This window comes from Uloborus diversus, chromosome 1 (genome assembly GCF_026930045.1).
Source record: "Uloborus diversus isolate 005 chromosome 1, Udiv.v.3.1, whole genome shotgun sequence".
NCBI lineage: Eukaryota > Metazoa > Arthropoda > Arachnida > Araneae > Uloboridae > Uloborus > Uloborus diversus.
In genome coordinates, this window is record NC_072731.1 from 108,849,802 (window position 1) to 108,870,293 (window position 20,492).

General features: G+C 30.4%; 1 protein-coding gene across 1 annotated transcript in view; it reads left to right on the forward strand.

The window, feature by feature from the left end:
- Window positions 1-14,104: 14,104 nt before the first annotated feature.
- LOC129219371 (putative deoxyribonuclease TATDN2) overlaps window positions 14,105-20,492 on the forward strand; it is a gene marked incomplete in the record, with an annotated part of 46,060 nt that continues 39,672 nt past the window's right edge. The window contains 3 exon segments of the mRNA XM_054853785.1: window positions 14,105-14,134; window positions 14,310-14,386; window positions 16,248-16,294. Coding sequence (XP_054709760.1) covers window positions 14,133-14,134; window positions 14,310-14,386; window positions 16,248-16,294 — 126 coding nt within the window.

Genomic DNA, 20,492 nt, shown 5'->3' on the forward strand with positions numbered 1-20,492 from the left:
GACTTTGAATTTTTTTCACAAGTTAGATTTATTTTCAAGCATTTTAGAGTTCGAGGATTATTTTACAGTTTGAGTCTCAGACTATTCTAAAGTCTTTTAATCTTTGATTATTTTCTCACATTTTTAGTCTTTCACTATTTTTAATCATTTCAGACTTTGAATATTTTTCACAAGTTAGATTTTTTTTTCATGCATTTTTGGACTCGAAATATTTTTCACATTCATACATTTAGGATTTCGATTATTTTTTTTTCTAGTTAGGTCTTAGACGATTTTAAAGCTCTTTTGTTTATTTTTACCAATTTGTTGACTTAGTTTATTTTTATACTTTTGATCATTAAATATTTTTGAATCTTTTATTTATTTACAACTATACTCAACTTTATCATTTTTCCCGACTTTAAATATTTTCGTTCATTTAGGAGTTCGATTGTTTTTATGCATATTTATACTTGAAATCTTTTTCGAACTTTGATTTATTCATGCTTTTCGCACTTGAATTTATTCATATATTTCAAACTTTATCATTTTTACATTTAAAATTATTTTCACGCCTTTTGAACTTCATAGTTTTTCTAACTTAGTTTATTTTCAATCATTTTCGAGCTTAGATTCTATTCGTTAGGTTGATTTATTTTCCTACTTTGATAGAATATTTTTCACGTTTTTGCAAATTTTCAAGCATTTTAGAGTTTGAAGATTATTTTTACCGTTTTAATCTTAGACTATTTTAACGTCTTTTAGTCTTTAACTATTTTCTCACTTTCTTTTCTTTTTAATCTTTAACTAATTTCAGACATTTCAGACTTAGATTATTTTTTCGCGATTTCAATTTTTTTTTCCGTATATTTTGGAGTTTGATTATTTTTTTCGCTTGTTTTAACTTTATCGTTTTCCCCCCTCATATTTTTGAACTTAGAAATGTTTCATAACTAGTGACAGAATTCGAACCCTTATATTTTACCTTTATATATATTATCATACATACTAGGTCTTCAATTTTCATCCAACCAAAATTAATTTAAAAACTTGCAATAATTTACTCTTAGTAGTAATTAACACTTATCATTAACATACTTTCATTGAATTTAAAAATAATCTTATATAATTTTTTTCCAGTAAGCGTATTTGAACTCAACAATACTACACTTAATTTAACACAGGTCGTTTAATTAATTCCGATAATTATTTTTTCATTAATATTTAACTTAATCAATTTATCGAACATTTTATTACATTCATTAATCTTGTAAACTAATATATTCGACAGAGTTAATTTTCTTTATACAAGTGACTTTACCATTTTACTTTACAATTTTACTTTATTTTTGAAAGTTGCACAACATCAATTTCAAACAAGTTTGATTCAATTTAGTCCATTAGCTAACTTAAAGTAATGTATTTCAGGAGCATTTTAACGTTTTTACCACATGAGAATTTAAAGGAAGATAGTATATTTCATCCATGTCCATTTTCAAATCACTATATCTAACATAGTTTTCTCAAAACATTCAATTTGCGAATTTCACAACTGAACTAAGACTTAGAAAGATGTTTTTACAAAATTCAAGTAATTTTACACGTTTCAAATTCATTTTCACATCATATTTAAAGTTAGAAAATCCGCACAAAATGAAATTAAAGTTTGCTTAACACAATTTTAGACCTATCACAAGTACTACATTTGCTCCTTTTATGAATTTTCGTTAAACTTAGAATTAATTTAACGCTAGTTCATGATCAACGTAAACAGATAGGAACAGAAACATACAATCTTCAGGGGGGGGGACCTTAATCAATATTAAATTTATAATGCGAAGAAGAAAATGTTTCAAAATAAAAAATCTAACCTCCATTACAGGAAAAAGCTCCTCGGTCACGTACTTGGTGAAGATTTCTACAAACGCTGAAAGATGTTACAATTAATGGATTGAATTATTAAAACAACCCAAAAAAAAAGTAACACCATTCCGGCATTATTTGGATTTTCCCGCTACACCGTCTTTCGGCAATTTCTTCCCAGACCATCCACATATTATCAAACCTAACTTCAACACCTAAATGACGCTTTAGCAAAACATTTATCTCTGATTTCATCTTATCATAGTGTCATGGTTCATGGAATTCACGTGATAAGATTTCAACTCAATACTAACGGCTGTAAGCTCATGTGACCTCTTTTATCGCTCTGGTACTACATAAAACATTCCTAATAATCTCATCGTGCAAAAACTTAATTAAAGAAGATACATCGATTTAAATCTTTATTTGAAACTAATTTCCTAATTAATTTCAAAACCCCTGTCGATGATTTATTTTTTTTCCCTGAACTTGAACTGTCTACAAAGTTATTCTATTCTATTCGTTTCTCGTGCACACACACACACACACTTAAAAACTTAATTTTTTCTATTCGCAATCATTCCACCATAACATTTCGCATTTTCAAAAAGACCATAGTTATTACTTTTTTTAAACCTAGTTGTTTTTCAATGATTATTTCAGTGTGGAGATTATTTTCAATGCGTTCTTATTCTTTTAATAGTTTTCATCAATTAAGCATTACAATTATTTATTCTTCCAAAAACATAGCGATTTTCACATTTCCAAAAAATATTTCTAGTGATTTTATTTTTACAACAGCGAATTCAATTTCCTTTGAAATTTTCGAATGCATTTTGTCATATTAAAACGAATGCAATATTCAAGTTATACATATGTACATAGTGTAGTAATCAACCTTGAACGAATAATTTCAAGTCTTAATCGAGTTATTCACATGTAGTCTATTTCCAAATCGATGCTTTAATTTCTTTTTCTTTTCAAACTTATAAAAAAAAATTCAACTTGTAAGAATATTTTTTTCATAACAGATTTTTTTTTTTTTTTTTTTTTGTTTCTAAACAATATTTTTTCGAACTTGTAATATTTTTCTACTTAGAAAATGAAATCAAATATTTTTTTCTTTAATCATATAAAATGTTTTTAAGAATTAATTTCTCAAACTTGTAATATATTTCCAATAACTAAAAAAAATCAATTTTTTTTCAATCATATAAAAATAAATTTTTAATCTTACAAAAATAATTTTTTCCGCAAAAATATTTTTTTCAAAACAAAAAATAATAATACTTTGTAACATATTATTTTTTTTTTTCAATTTTTTTTCACAAAACTATTTTTTTTTACCTTTTTTTTTTTCATACTTACAAAAATAAATTTCCTCAACTGAATCTTCAAACACAATGATTTAATTAATTTTAAAACTAGCAATCACTTTACTTTTTGTATTAATAACAAATATTGTTAATCCATTTACTCTTTGCACTCTCAGTATTAATTAGCACACATGCATTACAAATAATAATAATGTTTAAGATACTTATAAATCATTCACTCAAGCTTTCAAATATCCAATTATCATGTTATTGTTCAATCATGTGAGGGAACTTGTAATGAAACTTTACTCATCAATCGAAATTATAAGCGAAAATATCACATTTTTAGCAATTAATATAATCATACAATTAACTTTGAATTTAAAAAAATTAAAAACTATTACACACTTAGTAACACATAGGTCGAAATGGTTTACGATCAGGTGAGTGTCTTTTATCAATTGAGAGAACAACATAGTTGCGAAAGGAAAGAGCGCTCACATTTCATATTATAATTTATAAGTCTTTAAGGTATTTCCCCAATATTGAATCCAGTATTGATACGTATGAATTTCAACATGTGAATGTGACTGTATATTATTTTTCAACCCATTAACTTGTTTAAGGTTCACTATCATAATTTTCAACTTTTTCTTAGCATATGTTGAAATATTTTATGTGTGTCAATCTATTGAAGTATCACAAAATCATATTCTCGCTCAAACTTTATTACAATATCATACAGTGAAACAAACAAAATACAGCCATTCTAAAGCTTGCTTACAAGAAAACGCATGTAGAAATGTATGAAAGATTAATTTCAAAGCACAAATCATCAACTATATACAACGCAAAGCAATAAAACAAGTTTAACTGCCTTAAAGGATAACAGATACATTTTGAAGGATAGAGGTAATTCATTTATAAAACTTATTAATTTACTACATAGCTAAAGGTGCGTATTTCGCAGTCTGAACTTCCACATTGACAATATGATTCAACGTCCACCCAGATCCCAATTTGTATAAACACCTCTAAGGCGTTTTCAACCTGATCAATAGCACCATTCAAATGTTCTAAGATAGTGTCCTTAACAAGTTCTATTCGCATTACGCTTCTAAAATAAGAAGTAATCAAATTATCATCATCATTATCACCAACATGACGACTCAGCACTGCCTTCATTACTATGCACCATTTAATGCTTCGTTTTTCGTCTATTTCATCCTAAAATATTTGAATAATTTGGAGTCTTAACTCATCAAAACACATTTTTATGTCTTGAGAATTTTGAGGAGCAGGTTTTACAAACTCCGTGGCAAAAACACCGAATGTAATTTGTCGAGTAATAGGTTTCAATCTTTTTGGGACATGAGTTTTCACTGTAACTTGCTTCACTGCACTATGCATAACACGAACGTGATGCAAAAGGATAGATTTACTAGCAAGCACTTTTCCGCATTGATCACATGCATAGCTTCGTCCATGTATCAGAATATGACTTTTCAAACTATCCTCTCGTTTAAACTTTCTGTCACATTTCGAACATGCAAAGGTAGTAGTAGAATTATGAATCTTCAAATGACGATTCAAAGCAGATTTCCACTTGAATGACTTTCCACATTCTTGACATATGAATGAGGAACCATGCTCCTTAATATGTAGATTCAAATGCTTTCTTTCATCGAATAGCATGTCGCACTTTTCACATCTATAAGACCTCTTTCTAGAATGTATCTTTTGATAACTTCTCAAAGTAGACTCACGCCCAAAGGAAGCATTACATTCCATACAACTAAATGGTTTCATCCCTGAATGAGTCTTAAGGTGTTGATTCAAATTTGAATTTGAACTAAATTACTTCCCACATGAAGCCCATACCTATAAAAGATAAAAAAGAATAATAAATCAAAAATTATTACAAACTTTTTTTATTTAAGTCAATTCTATCATCGAAAATATCATTTAAAACACTACCACATATGAAGTTTCATGCTATATACTTTCTCAACATCATTTCATCATCTAAATTTAAACTCAAATGAATTGTAAATAAATACATAAAACGTGAAAACAAAACTTTGGTTTACATCATATTCAATTCTTTCAATAAGACAAGAATCCAAAGTTCAAATTTTTATAAAAGTTTACTTAAAAAAATATAGCACACACAATATCGTTTACCGTTCCGCTACCAAAATTCAGCATGTACAATTTTTCCACTAAACTAACAAGCTTCTTTAGAATATTAAAATAAGATACTTATCAAATAAGCGCAAACCTTCAAGTAAAGCACATCCTGTGCAAATATTAATCAATTTTCATGAAATGAATATTTCGTACTCGCACTTTTGAAATAGAAAAATTGATAAAATCTTTACCCAAAATCATTAATTATATTATTTCCATATTGCTAGGACCCTTAAATATTTCAACAAAAGAATTATCACATAACATACTCAAAAATAAATACTTACATGTGATGATAAAACATCTTCGCGACTCACACCAGCATCAACTATATTCGAGTTTTCCCTATGATTTTCCATTAGAAAAGCTCTAAAGAAATTCAAAACACCAAGTTAAAATTTTCAACTGTTCGAAAAAGTTTTTCAGTAGAAGTTAACTTTAGCACAGAAAACCTCCCGTCACGATCGGAATGGAATCCAAACCACCAAATGATCTTTCGAAGTAACCGCATCAAATTTATACTTTCGAAGGATGCGTTAAACAAAAGGTGAAATTATCAACCAATGAGAATGCTAAATGAAATGGATGAGAGAACCAATGAGCTTAACGCATCTGTTTGAATACAATCCTTTCACAAGAGTAAAAAATAAAACAAAATTAATAAATAATTAAAGATAAATTCAAACCATATGTGATCATCAAGATCCTTCTCAAAATCTGTCGAATACTACTCAGAGTGGAGTTGAGTTGTTTTTCTCGAAATTTAAGTTTCGAGATATGGCATGACTTATAATTTGACTTCCAAAAAAATAGCTTTCCACACCATCCACCAGAACTTTGCATCACAACGAATGCCGATGACGTTTTCGCAGCTCCCGCATGACATGCCCAATCACGCGTGATTGACCATGTCAACTTGCGCGTATATAGTTGATGATTTCTGCTTTGAAATTAATCTTTCATATATTTCTACATGCGTTTTCGTGTAAGCAAGCTTTAGAATGGCTGTATTTTGTTTGTTTCACTGTATGGTATTGTAATAAAGTTTGAGCGAGAATATGATTTTGTGATATTTCAATAGATTGACACACATAAAATACAACATATGCTAAGAAAAAGTTGAAAATTATGATAGTGAACCTTAAACAAGTTAATGGGTTGAAAAATAATATACAGTCACATTCACATGTTGAAATTCATACGTATCAATACTGGATTCAATATTGGAGAAATACCTTAAAGACTTATAAATTATAATATGAAATGTGAGCGCTCTTTCCTTTCGCAACTATGTTGTTCTCTCAATTGATAAAAGACACTCACCTGATCGTAAACCATTTCGACCTATGTGTTACTAAGTGTGTAATAGTTTTTAATTTTCTTAAATTCAAAGTTAATTGTGTGATTATATTAATTGCTAAAAATGTGATATTTTCGCTTATAATTTCGATTGATGAGTAAAGTTTCATTACAAGTTCCCTCACATGATTGAACAATAACATGATAATTGGATATTTGAAAGCTTGAGTGAATGATTTATAAGTATCTTAAATATTATTAATATTTGTAATGCATGTGTGCTAATTAATACTGAGAGTTCAAAGAGTAAATGGATTAACAATATTTGTTATTAATACAAAGAGTAAAGTGATTGCTAGTTTTAAAATTAATTAAATCATTGTCTTTGAAGATTCAGTTGAGGAAATTTATTTTTGTAAGTTTGAAAAAAAAAGGAAAAAAAAATAGTTTTGTGAAAAAAGATTGAAAAGAAAAAAAAAATAATATGTTACAAAAATATTATTATTTTTTGTTTTGAAAAAAATATTTTTGCGGAAAAAATTATCTTTGTAAGATTAAAAATTTATTTTTATATGATTGAAAAAAAAATTGATTTTTTTTTTAGTTATTGGAAATATATTACAAGTTTGAGAAATTAATTCTTAAAAACATTTTATATGATTAAAGAAAAAAAATATTTCATTTCATTTTCTAAGTAGAAAAATATTACAAGTTTGAAAAAATATTGTTTAGAAACAAAAAAAAAAATCTGTTATGAAAAAAAAATATTCTTACAAGTTGAAATTTTTTTTATAAGTTTAAAAAGAAAAAGAAATTAAAGCATCGATTTGGAAATAGACTACATGTGAATAACTCGATTAAGACTTGAAATTATTCGTTCAAGGTTGATTACTACAACATGTATATATGTATAACTTGAATATTGCATTCGTTTTAATATGACAAAATGCATTCGAAAATTTCAAAGAAAATTGAATTCGCTGTTGTAAAAATAAAATCACTAGAAATATTTTTTGGAAATGTGAAAATCGCTACGTTTTTGGAAGAATAAATAATTGTAATGCTTAATTGATGAAAACTATTAAAAAAATAAGAACGCATTGAAAATAATCTCCACAGTGAAATAATCATTGAAAAACAACTAAGTTTAAAAAAGTAATAACTATGGTCTTTTTGAAAATGCGAAATGTTATGGTGGAATGATTGCGAGTAGAAAAAATTAAGTCTTTAAGTATGTGTGTGTGTGTGTGTGTGTGTGTGTGTGTGTGTGTGCACGAGAAACGAATAGAATAGAATAACTTTGTAGACAGTTCAAGTTCGGGGGAAAAAAAATAAATCATCGACAGGGGTTTTGAAATTAATTAGGAAATTAGTTTCAAATAAAGATTTAAATCGATGTATCTTCTTTAATTAAGTTTTTGCACGATGAGATTATTACGAATGTTTTGTGTAGTACCAGAGCGATAAAAGAGGTCACATGAGCTTACAGCCGTTAGTATTGAGTTGAAATCTTATCACGTGAATTCCATGAACCATGACACTATGATAAGATGAAATCAGAGATAAATGTTTTGCTAAAGCGTCATTTAGGTGTTGAAGTTAGGTTTGATAACATGTGGATGGTCTGGGAAGAAATTGCCGAAAGACGGTGTAGCGGGAAAATCCAAATAATGCCGGAATGGTGTTACTTTTTTTGGGTTGTTTTAATAATTCAATCCATTAATTGTAACATCTTTCAGCGTTTGTAGAAATCTTCACCAAGTACGTGACCGAGGAGCTTTTTCCTGTAATGGAGGTTAGATTTTTTATTTTGAATCATTTTCTTCTTCGCATTATAAATTTAATATTGATTAAGGTCCCCCCCCCCTGAAGATTGTATGTTTCTGTTCCTATCCGTTTACGTTGATCATGAACTAGCGTTAAATTAATTCTAAGTTTAACGAAAATTCATAAAAGGAGCAAATGTAGTACTTGTGATAGGTCTAAAATTGTGTTAAGCAAACTTTAATTTCATTTTGTGCGGATTTTCTAACTTTAAATATGATGTGAAAATGAATTTGAAACGTGTAAAATTACTTGAATTTTGTAAAAACATCTTTCTAAGTCTTAGTTCAGTTGTGAAATTCGCAAATTGAATGTTTTGAGAAAACTATGTTAGATATAGTGATTTGAAAATGGACATGGATGAAATATACTATCTTCCTTTAAATTCTCATGTGGTAAAAACGTTAAAATGCTCCTGAAATACATTACTTTAAGTTAGCTAATGGACTAAATTGAATCAAACTTGTTTGAAATTGATGTTGTGCAACTTTCAAAAATAAAGTAAAATTGTAAAGTAAAATGGTAAAGTCACTTGTATAAAGAAAATTAACTCTGTCGAATATATTAGTTTACAAGATTAATGAATGTAATAAAATGTTCGATAAATTGATTAAGTTAAATATTAATGAAAAAATAATTATCGGAATTAGTTAAACGACCTGTGTTAAATTAACTGTAGTATTGTTAAAAATTATATAAGATTATTTTTAAATTCAATGAAAGTATGTTAATGATAAGTGTTAATTACTAAGGTGACGAAATCCGAAAACGCGGGGGAAAAAATAAATGCACGAAAATATCCTCGTAGAAGATTATAAGAAAAAAAAAATGACGAAGTCCGAAAACGCGGGGAAAAAAATCGCGAAAATACCTCCGTAATCTTCAACAAAGATTACACGGAGGCGCAGCCATGAGATCAGAGGGGGATCAACCCAAGGTCAGAGGAGGATTGGGAGGGGGCTATCGGGAGGCGGATTGCAGATGCATATTGCGCGATTGCCCCTGCTGGGGGTGAACCGGCCTTTATTCCCTACTTATTTAATAAGATGGAACAAAACCATACAGATTAAAGGCTTAACAAGAGAGGGGCTGATAAATCTCCCCGCCTACCTGGAACCACTAGAAATTTCATTTTAAAAAGATAGTATCCCTGAAAACTAACAAATGCGTCCATTTCCGCCTGTAAACCGGATGTTAACTTTTCCATCTCATCGGTGGTCAGAATGTATGAATGAATATAGATATAATGAAAATAATCTTGAAATTTAAATCATAACGTAAAAGAAAGTACGAAATAAATTTTGCTTCATGTAAATTGTAAAATAAATTAAGATAAACAGAAAGTGCATATTTATTATTCATAATCTAATCGTTTTGCCCACGAATTATTAACAGTAAAATTAATTTTCTTTGATAAAAACGTAAATGAATGAAACAATAACATAAATTGGAAAAAAAACTTATATTTAGACATATTTCTAACTGTTACGAATAAAGGAAACAACATACATTTTTGACAAATAAATCACTATGTAGTAATGTTTTTTTTTTATTTTATTTTATTTTATTTTTTTTTTGGAAAAGTTATTCAACAGTATTTTTTAAATCGTTTGCATTATATTTCTCAAAATCAAGAAAATATCGTGAGAGCCAATCTTGTAATGATCATGTAACACATTTCTAATGCATGGCTCACTAATAGCTGTTAAAAGCTTTAATTAATTTTCATTTGATATGAATTCCTCCAAGAAAATTTCCACAACATTTTTAAATACATTTACACAAATAGAAGCTGGATTTAAACGAAAAACAGTTGGGCTTTTTAAAAGTCGCGATTTAATGTATCTATTAAACTGCACTTTTCAGAGAATTCATGTTAAAAAGCTCCTTGAAATAATAGTTACAAAATATAATCATTACTCAAAATGAAGGCAAAAAACTTCGTCATTTAAAATCGAAAGTAATGAAAATGTGTTTCCATAAATAATGGAAAAACCTTAAATAAAAATGTGTACCTTACACTAATAGAGTACAATACCTTACAGTAATAGAAGCTGCTTGAAAAGTTAAAACAGTTGGTCTTTTTAATGAACCGCGATCTAATGTATCTATTAAACTGTACTCTTCAGACAATTCATGTTAAAAAGTTCCTAGAAACAATAGTTACAAAAAAAAAAGTCATCACAAAAATTGAGGAGGGCAGTAGCGCATTTTTTGGGAGAGCGGGCCCCTCCCAAAAGGAAAAATTAATAAAACAATTTCTTTTTTTTTCTTCTCTCAATTGACTTAAAAGAATACAAAAGACAGAAATCTTATTTGAATAAAAACATTTTAGTTTGCTTAAGAAGTAATACCGGAGTCAGAGACTAGAACGGCAGAAAACATTTTATACTTCAGAGCCAGAAGGACGTAAGTACAAAAATTGCTAGTTTTTGTTTATTAGTGCATTGTATATCTATCTCGCATCGAGCCATGTGAACTTAATTCTTTAAAATAAAATCCTTTTCAATTTTTTACCAGAGTTAAAAGAGCGCACGTCCCATTCTTTGCTTGCGGCAGAAAAAAGTCTTTCAGCTCTACTGAAAAAGTATCATAATGTGACTTACGTTCTCTGGCTGCTCTGAGGTACAGGTTTAACTCACTGGTTTTGTACTCAAAAGAACGTATTATCGTGATTCTTCTACTAATTCTTCTTTGATGGAATCAGTAATTAATATTTAAAAAAAAAATGTGGAGACATGACTAGAAAAGTCATTTCGATCCAAGAAGCTATTTGTGAAATAGTAGATTTATTTTTCATCTTATGAAAAATGCAAAATGAAATAAATAATTAATAGAAATTGGCAAAACCATAACATTAGAAGAAACCGCATGAAAATTTTTTTAAAAACAAATCAGCAACTGGAGACAGCTGATAGCGTTTACTAAACATTCACACATTTCGAATTATTACTTTGCTAAATACCAGTGTTATGAGTAGAAATGAAAAAATACTTCCTCAAGGAGCAGCTAGAAATTTAAGACCCCTTTTACACGAGGACTGCTTTCGGACATCGTCTGACAGACAAGTGACGTCACAAGTTAAAATATCATAAAACGAGGCAACTACGTAAAAAAGATTTGGTAACTAAGGCCCCTTTATATACGAGCCGACGCACCAGCTTAAGATTAGCCATTTTGGATTGAAGCGCGTGTTTCAGTGGTTGTCTTTCCTGGCGAGTTATTAGCGACTCCAGCACTCGAATACGCTACCTTGCGGTGATTTACAAAATTAAAGAAAAAGCTAAAACATTGCGTTCCACGTGTGTCTGTTGGTAAACATAGGCAGTTTGTTATGAGTAGTTACTAACGCATTCGATGTATCTCAGACTTCTCTCAGCAACAGAAATTGTTTCGTCCCGTAATGGTATTCTCGAGCGTCGGAAAATAATGTTAGTTTGCATTATTTCCCTCTAAAAAGCGAGTTGATTTTCGTAAATGGCGAAAGCGTAAACACAAAAAAACTCTTTATTAACAAACTTCGCATTATCAAAGAATATGCTCGTCTGTTCGATGCATTTTTTCTGTTTTTTTTTTTTTTTTTTTTTTTTTTTAACGAGGATAACGTTATATCAGATGAATTTATATTTATTCTTTTGTATGAATTTGTAACAATATGGATTTTTTTTAATCTTAAGCTCGAAAGAAGAATTTGATAACATTAGCAGAAGAATTAGAGCTTTCATCCTTGCCTTATTCAAAAATAAGTAATTTAACTAACCTTATTTTACTGCAGCATTTAGTTGGAATGGACACTATGCAAAATATTTCCTTGAATATCTTATCGTAGAACGAAATGAGAAATGTTTAACGCTGCGAATTTTCATCGCCAAAATAGTGCACCAAAATCACTTTATTTCTTACACTATCAGCTGAACAGTTTCGTCAAAAATGTTTAGGGTTATAGTTTTAGTATTTTGTGAGCTAAGAAACCTTGTCGAGATTTTGTATGTCAGTTATAAACCATTTTTATTTTTTGTCATGTGTGGATTAAAATGGTAGAAAGATTACAAAATTCGAAAAGTTTAGGAAGATCAATTAAAAAGAAAACTACCACCATATATCCGTGAGAATTTTATTGATGATTTTCACAGCATGATAAAATGAAATCATAATTCAGAAATTAGAAATGTACGAAAAAAAAAATTAATTAAATTAACCGATTGGGCATTTTGAGAAATAACTCAGCTACGAATGTAAAACAATTAACGCTAGCCAAATAAAACAAAGAAGTATCATCTTCCTCTTTCGATAACACTGGTAAACAAAGGTTTTGTGTTACTTGAACTATTTACAGTGTTCTTACTGCCACAATGAAAATGTAGTTTCATCAAGAATGGATAAATATCGAATTCTGCATCGGGGAAATGGCTGCACACAACTACGTACTACGAAATTTGCATTAATTTCTAACGTTTGGTGATGCTTCTTGAATTCTCCTTTCTTGGAACAGAATATACACAAGACTTTAAAAATTAATTTAAAAAGAGTAAAACAAAAAAGTCATGCATACAAACAAAAATTACTAGGCTTATTAGCATTTGCTACGCTACGGCGTGCGTTTGTTTTACCTTTTTCATCCGCGAAATGGGAAGATTGGGCGCCGACTATTGGGCGCCGGGAACTTTGGGCGCCGAGCATTTTGGGCGCCGGGAACTTTGGGCGCCGAGCATTTTGGGCGCCGGGAACTTTGGGCGCCGAGAACTTTGGGCGCCGGGAACTTTGGGCGCCGAGCATTTTGGGCGCCGGGAACTTTGGGCGCCGAGCATATTGTGCCCAGTATTCCCGGGGCCTAAAATGCTCGGCGCCCAATGTTTCCGGCGGCGAATTTTGAAACGCTCTCAATGCTTACGTTACGGTAGCTACCGGTTAGTTAACCACGTGACAGCAGCAGTGCATCCTATAGTTTCTTGGAGTTGCGAATCGCGTTTGGCGATTGTTCACAGTGAGCAATTATTAGTAGCACGTGAATTATTTATCAAATAAAATATTATTTTTTTCAAATTTGACAAAATCCGAACCTTTGCTGTGGTAACCCTAACAGTGCAGCAATGAAAAATCCGATCCAAAATGGCCCTTGACAGAGCGTCTGCTCTTGTTTTTTTACTATATTTATTTCCGTTGAATCTTCTGTTATATCCTTTTTTTTTCTTTGTTAAGGAGTTGAAGTGGTTTCCACAAATGTTGAACGTTTTTTAACAAAAACGTTCAACATTTGTGACAACGTTTAACATTTTAACAAAACGTGTCTTGGATAGCATTGATTTATTTTTTGATCTTTTTCTTGAACCATGCTAATAAACAGAAGTAAGAAATTCTGAATTTGCCAAACAGTATGCTTTTCTATGTTTCGCGCCTGCGAGCGTTTTGAGGTCAGGTGACATCGATTGCGGAATACAGCGAGTAGTAGGCCTGATATTTAGAAGGCTGTGAACAGGCCAGCAGTGACGTCATTAACCGCAACCTTACTTACCGGTTGCTATTTTCGAACGAACTTAATGCTCTCTCGCAGCAATATAGAGGGCGCTTTGATTGTTGACTCATCTTTTTTTATCAACAACGTGCAATGTGCTCGTGCAATGTCAGCGCGAATATTTCAAATTAAGTGTTGAATATTTAGTCATGTATGTCATAATTCTTCAATTTTTAATTTGCACTTGTTTGATTTTAATTTCTTAGCTTTGATTATTATTCAGTAATTTTTGTAAGATTATATGATCATACAATGTGCTTTGCGTTTCTTATAATCGTAATGTATCGAGGCGATGTTCGCTATTTTATAATATGTGTACATTTCAGGACATCCGAAGACCATTCCGCCGATAGTTTTATTAAACGAGAGAAAATTCCTGACACTGGTAGTTCAAGTATACTAGGTATTTCTTTCTATTTTGTTTCACTTTTATTTAATTTACCTTTTTTAGTACTAGTAATTCTGTAGATTTTATTCATTTTCGCTTTTTCTTGGCGTGCTATTCAGATTTGTCTTGTGAAATCTATTCAAAGTAGTTAAATCACTCTTGCACAAAAGATTCATGTTATGTAAGTTCTTGCTTCAGTGTACAATCATAAAGTTAAAAAGTCATTTTAAGGAGTTGTTCGTACGCATTGCTATTGTGTAATGTTGTGAAAGGCATTGGGATAGATTTCTGGTTTCTGAAAATATTTTGCATTTTAAATTTTTTTCCATGGAATTTTATTCGCAATGTAGTCTGGCTTAAATACATTTGTAGCTTATTTCAAAATTAATGCAACGTTTGGTGTCTAAGGACTCTTAAGTTGTTATGCTATCCTAAATTTTTCATCCAAATTTTAGTAAGAACATTAAAAATAATAGCTCAGTTTCTTTGATACATTTCTCGCGTTTTACAGGAACTGGATTTTTTTTTTACTTTTTTAATTGGGGTGTTTGAAATTGTCATATGAATTTATTTTCAAACCTTTCTTTTTTCCATGTTATATGTTTTTTAAAATTATATCTTCTTTTCCTCCTCAACTCATTGTAAACATGATAATATACTGACATGTTTTTAAATTAAAAATTAAAATTTGTTTTCATTTTACTAAAAAAATTCTTGTCTCTAATATTTGTCTGTGTTGCTCCTTGCTTGTTCTCAATATTATAATTAAAATTTGTTGCTTAAATGTTGGTCACGACGGCCATTTATGCACTCTTTAGCTAGCATTCATACTAGATAGCCATTTTTAAGAATACAATGTGACGAAAAAGCAATCTTTGACATAGGTGTTTTTTTTTTTATTTGTCCCCTGTGTTAAAAATGCTTTTGTTCAATAAGTACTAACTCAGGGTTGGAAATAAGAATTTAAATCTAAGTGTCATGATTGTGCCTAGTATAAAACTTTTTATCTTTTAAAGATAAAGTTGAATACATTTGAAAAATAATTTTACAGATTTATCCTTTGTTCCAATCACTGGTCATAATCACAAAGAGTCAGGAAACTTCAATTGAATCCAAAACTTTTAGGATTAAATTTGGCACCTTGGGTTAAAACTTTAGCCTGCAAATTTTCAAACACTGCTCCAGCTTGATATCAAAGTTATCAGTTGAAAAAGAAACTTTCCATGATCACTTTCAGATTTCCCATGTGTCATGACTAATAAATAAATTGAAAGCATTTTCATTTAGAAACGACTACATTAACATCTTTGTCAGACATGTGAAATTTGTGAAAGGAGTTTGGAGACTTATTTTGGAATTTGCAGAGACTTCAAGCTTTGTGTGTAGCAAATATCACAAATTTTTGGGAGGGAGAAAATTTTACAATGTATTGTTAAAATTTTTCTTTTTGTTCTTTGAGCATTCTAAACGTTCATGTTTTTGTCCCAATTGTTTTCTTACAGCTTGTAAGTTTTTGACTGCTACTAACATTTATTTCTATGTTTTACAATTCAATAATTTTTTTAACTTAAAAAAGAAATTTTTTTTAAAGAGTGATTGCAATGAATCCTTTCATATATCTTTCTCATGCATGAATTTTTTGTATCATTATGTTGACAGTAAAATGCTCAAGAATGTTTTTGAATCTTTGCAGAGTTATGTATGCTTTTTTAAAGTTTGATTTTCATCCACACTTTAATTTCTGATTTAGTAATCTTATTTAAAAGAGTTTCATTTAAGAGTTTTTATTTTTCAAATTTAATTTTGTTTCTGTAAGCATTCAGGGGACTTTGAAACTTATTATTTTAATTTGTCAACATACTGTTTACTTTTGTAGGAAATAAAACTAATGAAAAGCGGAGTGTAGCTGTTCCAAGAAAACGGGTGAGAATATACTTTTAATTTTATTTTTAAAGCTGAAATACTTTATGACTTTATCATTGACCAAAGGTTATGTTTTTGGCGTTCTAGTTATGATTCGCGTTTTAGATTAATGTTAAAAACTTTTTTTAAAAAAATAATTCTAAATTGTTGCAAAAATTTCTCTTTTAACAAAATCAATTTTTTTCACCATAGATATACATATAATAGATTTTTAATAGCAGCATCCAAATGTATGTAATGCACCAAACCTAAAGACAGGACATGCAAAGACTTCTGAAAAAATTTTCCTAACAACATTTGACAATCTAGTAGGCAGTTTCAAAATTTCAGCTAAATCCTTTTACTTAAATTCTTAAATAGGAAATGAATAAGCACCTGACACATAATGATATTGTTTGTATAAACTAACCATTAGTTATAAGGACTATTGTCTGTTTGTTAACTGCAATAAAGGTTAAACTATATCAATAGTGTGTGAAATGATAAACTGGATTCGTGAGTTTCCCATTTTGTCGATCATATGGAAATTAAGGTAGTTTTAAAATATGCATGCTTTTAGTTTGTTTTATTTGCATGCCTTTATTATTTGAATTTTCAAATGAATAGTTTCATTTTTCAGAAATTCAATTTTTTTTTTCTTTTATGTACATACATTAAGTTAAAATGAAGCGACAATTAGTTAAAAACGACAACGTAACAACGACAATTGATCTTTAACAACGTAAAAACGACATTTAGTTAAAATGAAGTTTAAGGTATGCATTGCAATAATATAACATACAGTCTGACCCCGATTTAACAAATACACAGGGACCGAAACTTATACATTAAATCGGGGTTATTCGTAATATCGGATGGTGAAAAAAAATTTAAAAATTGCGCTTTACGTTGTCTAAAACCCCTAACAAGCAACCGTGCAAAAATATCCATAATTAGAAAGTGTAAGTTTTTTATTCAGCATTCCACGTCTAATTACGTTAACTAACTAGTTAATTTGAAATTTTAAACTGCTGAGTAACCCAGTGGCAGAAACACCGTGACACAGCAACGATATCGCGGACAACGAAACCCTATCACAGACTGTTCTGTCTGCGCTAAAAAAAAAAAAAAAAAGTTGTCCGCAAAAAAAAAGGAGGGGGGGGGGCTGCAGTGAAGAAAAAGAAAAAAAAAACTGTCAGACATAATGAACTGCTGCTGGGAGAGAATGATCGCACACGTGATTGTTCTTGTTCGCCCGCCTGCCGCACTTATAAACCAAAACAAAACGATCTTTTTCAAATTGTTTATTGAAAAAGCAAATCTGAAATCAAAATAACGCATATTTCTGTGTACAAAAAAAAAGTTGGCACGAAAAAAAAAACATTTATCAGTGCATTGAAATGGGATCGCTTCAAATACGGTTCCAAGCTTTAAAATTGTCAATTATCGCCATTTAGTGTTTGGTGTTAAACCTTTACTCATCCTTTTTTTTTTCACAACTCCGAATTTTCGGTGAATATATCAGTGATATTAACCTTTAGCCAACGGCGGTACATATGCTGTACCGACAAAAAGTGCTCTCTTCCTACGGCTGTGGTACAACATCTGTACCAGTCCTTCCCTTCCCCCTCCAGTTACTTCCCGCAGTTGATAATCCTTTCACACACGCCTACGCAGGGAGAAAATGAATGAAACGCACTACACCCCTTTTGGGGGTCTGTCAATCAGAGGCGTTTGGCATAGTTTTGTTCCCAGTGAAGGAATGTATGGCGAAGTTTCGAAAAAGAGGGGAGAAAGAAAAGAAGTAAAATACTTGAAGGAAAGAAAAATTTTTGATAGCCTTTTTCTGTTTAATAACCCAATAGTAAGGCTTCCTATAATTAATAACAGCATATTTTACTGAGTACAAAACACCTATTTAGTTTAAGCAGTGTAGATATTTAGGGAGCAGAGCGCAAGAAACATCATTCTCCAAAATATTTCTTTTGTTATGGTTTTATAAAAATAATTAAACACTTGAAAAGCATATCTTATTTTGCTAACTTTTCGAAAATGAATATCATGCTGAATAAGAAACAACTTATCAATATGCGATTTGCCACGTTTCATTTATTTCTTTATTTACATTTTAACTGAAAATTATTTGTAATACCGTTTCCACAAAACATGGAAGACATTCTGAAATCAATAAATTTGAAAGAGAGGTCCAATTAAGAATCTGTGTCGCGAATCTTTTGGTTTGAAAATTGAAAGTTAGACTAAATGCTCATTTTTTTTTTTTTTTTTTTTTTATAAAAAGAGTCACTAGCACAGCCAGAATTATCTTCTGGAGGGGGTTTTCTGTTCAAAACGAGCCTTTTCATATGTAAAAGTTATTGCACTAGGGATGGCAAGAATGTTAAAATCAAGGGCTCTGAGGGGTGTTTTTACCCCCCCCCCTTCGCTACGCCTCAAAATCTATCTAATTGTTCACTTATTGAGTGAAAAGCATAAAAACTTAATTTTGATATTTTAGAAAATATAAATGTATTTCCTTGATATTTTGTCTATAGCAAATATTATTTCAGTAGAAAGTCAAAAGGACTAAGGATACGCTGAATGAAACAAAATAAGTATGGTACACCGGGGCACGTTTACGAGGATTTTTTTTTTTCGCTGAATTTTTTAATTTTATGGTTCAACTTAGGAATTCTTAAACGTTATGGCCTTATAAAGCAGTTAATAAAGTATAAATTTGTGCATTCAGTTTTCCCCCTGTTTGTATTTAAGGGGCTTAAAATGTTAATTTTTAAGTCAAAGTCGGTTGCTCCTCTTTCTTCCTTGCGCAAAAAAAAAAAAGAGGTTAAGTGAAAAGATTTATAAGAGCACCTGATATATCTTACTCAGTTTTCAATGAGAGTCTAATGTCTGTTTATTTTTTTTTTCTGTTAATTAATTCTTACATTTGGAACTGTTTATGCCAGTAAAAAATGGAAGAAAGAGGTTGGTTTTCTGTTTACTCATGCGAATTTTTTTTTTACTTATCTTCTCTTACTCACAAATAACAACGTACTGGGTAGTGAAAATGTATTATAAAGACAGTACATAAATAGGAAATGTTGAAAAGAGGAAAGACTTGGAATCTAAAACAAATTTGCCCAGATATTTTTCTTGTGCATTGTGAAGGGAGCGGAACTTAATCCTTCAACAATTACTAGAGGTATTTCAACCACAATTAGAAGAAAGAGTGAATGGGGATATCAGGGGATTTGTAGGCTGTCTCTCCATATTATCTCACTCGACAGTGATTGACTTTGAAACGCCAGCTTCATATACAAAAAAGGGTGCCTTGCATGCTCTAAAAGATAGATAAGCGCTAACGTTCTTTATGTAAATGAATACGGTGTTCAAGCATATTCCGCTTGCACCTGCTCAGAAAAGCAAAGCAAGGAATTGTTCGCTGTTATTGTGGATTCTTTCTTGGACACACGTATTAGTGTCATCATTTTTCTGAATAGCCAAGCTGAAAAGCAAAGTTGCCTCCCTTGAATCTAAGGTATTCTACATTGTATTTACAATGGCTTTGGTCTCAGTTGAACGCTATTTACCTCCGCATTTTAGCGCATAGATAAGGACATCTGGCATTTATTGAATCCAGTGTTCTACCTCACAAATAGAGTTTGATATTTATTATTTTGTTGTCGTTAGCCTTAGGTTAGATGAGAAGCGTTATTTCAGTGATTTCAATTTTAAAACTGAACCAAATATACTTACAGAAAATCTAAACCTAGAGAACCCCATAAGGAACAAGGAGGGAAAAAAATTATTTTCAAACCATTGAATAAGTGATGACTAGCCAAGTATAGTGTCCCACTATAGTAACCCTGTATTGCGGAGAGCTCAGTGGTCGAAGTGGACATTGTCCCCTTTATGCTGTCCTATTCGGGGGGGAAGGAACTAAGAAAGCTTTGAGCCGTAGGGAGAGGGAAAAGATAATTGTATAGTTGCCGTAGCCTAAAGGTTAATAAAATTCAGTATGCACCCCTGTTAAATGGTAATTCTAAAATTATTTTAATAAACTTCTTTTATTTACCGTTTTTATACTTTTAGGGCTTCCATTTTGAAAAATGCTATCTGATTGCTTCCAATGTGAGAATTGAAATTTTACTCTTTTTTCAACCTAACTTCGCTTCATAAGGAGGCAAATAAATGAAAAGTCTATTAAAACCATCATTTCAAG